General features: G+C 36.7%; 1 protein-coding gene across 1 annotated transcript; it reads right to left on the bottom strand.

Annotated features, from left to right (window-relative positions):
- Nucleotides 1–1423: 1423 nt before the first annotated feature.
- Nucleotides 1424–2889, bottom strand: LOC138839660 (ferritin light chain-like). The gene is made up of 2 exons (XM_070039234.1): nt 2353–2889; nt 1424–1773 (listed from the first exon to the last, which is right to left on the bottom strand). The coding sequence occupies exons 1-2, from the start codon at nt 2834–2836 to the stop codon at nt 1769–1771; spliced, it is 489 nt and encodes a 162-aa protein (XP_069895335.1). The 5' UTR covers nt 2837–2889; the 3' UTR covers nt 1424–1768.
- Between the last annotated feature and the right edge of the window lie 521 nt (nt 2890–3410).

Genomic DNA, 3410 nt, shown 5'->3' with positions numbered 1-3410 from the left:
GCTTCATTTTCCAGAACTACATGGCTCAGTTTAGCTCAAGGATAGCAACAGGAAGCCTCATACATCCTCCAGCTTAGCTTTACCATCAGCAAGGTTATCTTCATTCTTGATTTTCTTTTTGGCTCTTTGTCTAACTAATTAGAACTCAGATGAAAGGGAGGATGAGCAGTTGGTACCCCAAAACTTTAATGAAGTTAACTGAAAATTCAAATTTATAAGACATAGTAGATATAGTAAATCTGGGAAAACTTAGAAGACTGATACAGGGAATTTTGTCAGAGCCTACAAGAATCATGTATTATCATAGTGCAAATATACAATGTTTATGTCTAGAAGAATTCACTGTGAGATTTCTAGAAATATAGTGTTATGAAACATCAATTTTACACAGATGAATTTGCCACAAACTTTAAGACAAAGTAATACTTTATCATATTTATGAGTTGTTTGTTCTAAACCCAACAAATTGTTGTTTTTCAAATAGTATTTGATGACCAAAGAACATGTTCATCTGTTTGGGAGGCTAATGACTTGACACATATGGTCATTATTAAGAAACACATTTTCTTATTCTTCCCAAACAATATGCTTCCAATGATAAACTTTCCATTGATCATATAGTATCAGGTGATTTTATCATTTGGAACAGTGTTTATATATAGTGTTTATAACTTGAAAATAATTTTTATAACTTGAAAATAATTTCTACTTTTAGACATATATTTTAAGTACAGAGATATAAATGTTTAAGGACAATTGGAAACTGTTTCTGTGTATTTCTTACTGCCAACTACAAGCTAATGGGAAAAACTCCTTTTTCTAAGAATCATGTTTCTAGTATATGCTTTTATTATTAAAACAATTTTATGAAAACAGGAAGATAAGGTTTTCTCCTTAACTAAACAGACATTGTCCCAACCTCTGAAAAATATTTTTCCTATGCCTTTGACCTTTCTAGAATAAAAGCATGTGCTTGGTCTTCCTGCTTTGGGAGGGAGAGGAAGTTTAGGAAAATCTTTTTTTCCACTTCTGTAGTTTTAAAGAAAATGCTACAACTCCAGTTTTGCAAACTGCAAGTAAAACAATATGTATTATATTGCTATCTATGGGACACAATGTATGAATTTAGTAGAAAAGAACTAACCAGATAAACAATGCACATTTTTTGAAGAATGCTACATTTTTTTCTGACTCCCTTCCTTTGACTTCTCAAATGTATCCTCTCTCTGACCTGCTCACATTTTAATCACTTTAGCTCTTGAAGCTGACCTCCTTTTTCTGTGAAAGAAACTTTGGAAACACTTTTTAATCTATACTGAACAAGTTTATCTGCTTATGCACAGATTTGTTTCAGAAAGAGTTTAAGGTGGTTTAAAAGGATCTATAACACACATTGACAAATAAGTAACATACAGACCAAAAATGAAGCATATGCATAAATGTTTTTTTAATCCTATTCATTTACTCTGGGTGGGCCACAAATTTGGCAAGCAGAAAAAAAAAAGGAAACTTACTTAGGTACATCAGTAAAAAAAAACAACAAACAAACCTGTAAGTTACACCATTAAAAAAGCTAGGTCAATTATCCAAGAGAAGTTTTATTATTTCAAATTGTAAGACCAGAGCAACAATTTTAAAGAGGATTCAAGAAGAGGTCAGTGCCAAAGAGCAGTAGTCTATGTTCTGAGTAGCATTTTAGTGGAAGGTACAAAGATGGACTTCACGGGGCTTCTTACTGTGTCCCACCCAACAGGGAAATGGAATTGAGTCAACCTGAAAACAAGAAAAAGCAGTTTTATTGTGAATTTGAGGGTTAGAGAGACACAATATTGATTTAGTCCAGATAGTCAGTTCTATATTCTGTTAGGCAAAATCAAGGATGCATTTTCCAACAATACGTTTTAGGGTTGAATCCAGTATCCCGAATGGTATCAAATGATAAAACCACTAAATTCGTGTGCAATATTTAGAAAGACTTAGAACACCAGAAAGTGTTTCTTTTTCTCAACAGAGCGAACAGAGCTAGCTCATTAAATCCTCAAAGTAACAGACAACTCAAAAAGTTAAGAATTTCAGTAGATGAGCTAGAGAATTGAACAGACAATAAACTTTTCGTGCTATTCTGAGCCCTTCCATGTCCCCAGCCCTCTCCCCTCAAGCTAGAGCTTTTTTTTTCCTGCAAAAAGATTTTTTTGTTGTTGTTTCTGTTCAGTCCATGGTTTGGTGGCTTCAGGATAGCTGCTAAGGAAGAAATTTTTGATGTCAGAGGAACACAGAAGGCCATCCAAGGCCACCAGATGACAGAAGCTATTGGTGGTACTTACAGGTTGTGCCCCTGGAGGAGATACTCACTCAGCTTAGAATCCAGCCCCATCCGTCTGCGGAGAGTGGTCAGGTGTTTGTTCATCTTCTTCATCAGCTTCACTTCCTTTCCCAGAAAGTGTCTCTTCAGGAATTTGCAGAGTTGGATGTCTCTACTGGCCAAACCCAGAGCATACAGATCCATAAGAGCTTGGTATAGATTCTTCTCCTGGGACAATGAAGTTTCCATAGCATCTGTGATATCTAGCCACCCATCCTGGGGCAGCAACTGCCCATCAGGGAAGTACCCGCCACCAATGCATGGATTTTTCCTCAAGAGATAATAAGCATCCTGACGCTTCTTCTCAGCTAATTTTTGGAAAAAGTAACATATACCCTTCAGAACCACACTGTCATCTTGGAAATAGAACCCCAGAGACAGGTACATATCTGAGGCTTGCAAACACAAGGTGATCAAGTGGTCGATGGCAGCCTCCACTTCAGCAATATAACTTGGGAGTCTGAGGGTACTCATAGTTGATGGGCAAGACAGAGCTCTCAGAGAAGCCCGTTAGCTTCTCAAGGAAGCAGAAGAATGCCTGTTAAAGACAGTCTCAGAAGTGTCCAGTGGGGAGGTGGGGTTAGAGTGTAATGATATGCTGGGGGTGGGGTTCAGAATTTCTGATTGGTTCATGGGATTGCACAGTAGCATTCAATCCACCAAGATTCTGGCAAGAATTTGACTCATCTTTTTTGGGGGGTAATTATTAGAAAGTCTTTATTTGTCATCTGACCTAATTTTTAACCATAATTCTAAAGCAAGGTAAGAGAATCAAAGTTTTCATAGTAAAATTCTGCTAAAATCTTCATTCTTGACTTAAAACTCCCTTGTTTATTAATTTAGAGCTTGATTGCAATGTATTTTCCACTGCTTATAATCGCTCCTTGTCTCTGTGAGTAGCTGTTAATCTCAGTTTGGCTGGAGCAGTCCTGTTGTTTTGATATAATTATACAATTGTAACACCTTTTGCCCTCTTTTTTTGAGGTGTTGTTGTTGCTGCTGTTGGTGGTGGTGGTGAGTGTGTGTGTGTGTGTGTGTGTGTGTGTGT

This window comes from Dipodomys merriami, unplaced genomic scaffold, assembly GCF_024711535.1.
Source record: "Dipodomys merriami isolate MVZ:Mamm:240054 unplaced genomic scaffold, mDipMer1.0.p SCAF_3, whole genome shotgun sequence".
Classification (NCBI taxonomy): Eukaryota; Metazoa; Chordata; class Mammalia; order Rodentia; family Heteromyidae; genus Dipodomys; species Dipodomys merriami.
This window is presented reverse-complemented; position numbering and strand designations above follow the sequence as displayed.

Excerpts from the sequence above, each read along its gene's own strand:
- LOC138839660 (XM_070039234.1), bottom strand. The coding sequence starts at position 2,836 with ATGAGTACCCTCAGACTCCCAAGTTATATTGCTGAAGTGGAGGCTGCC.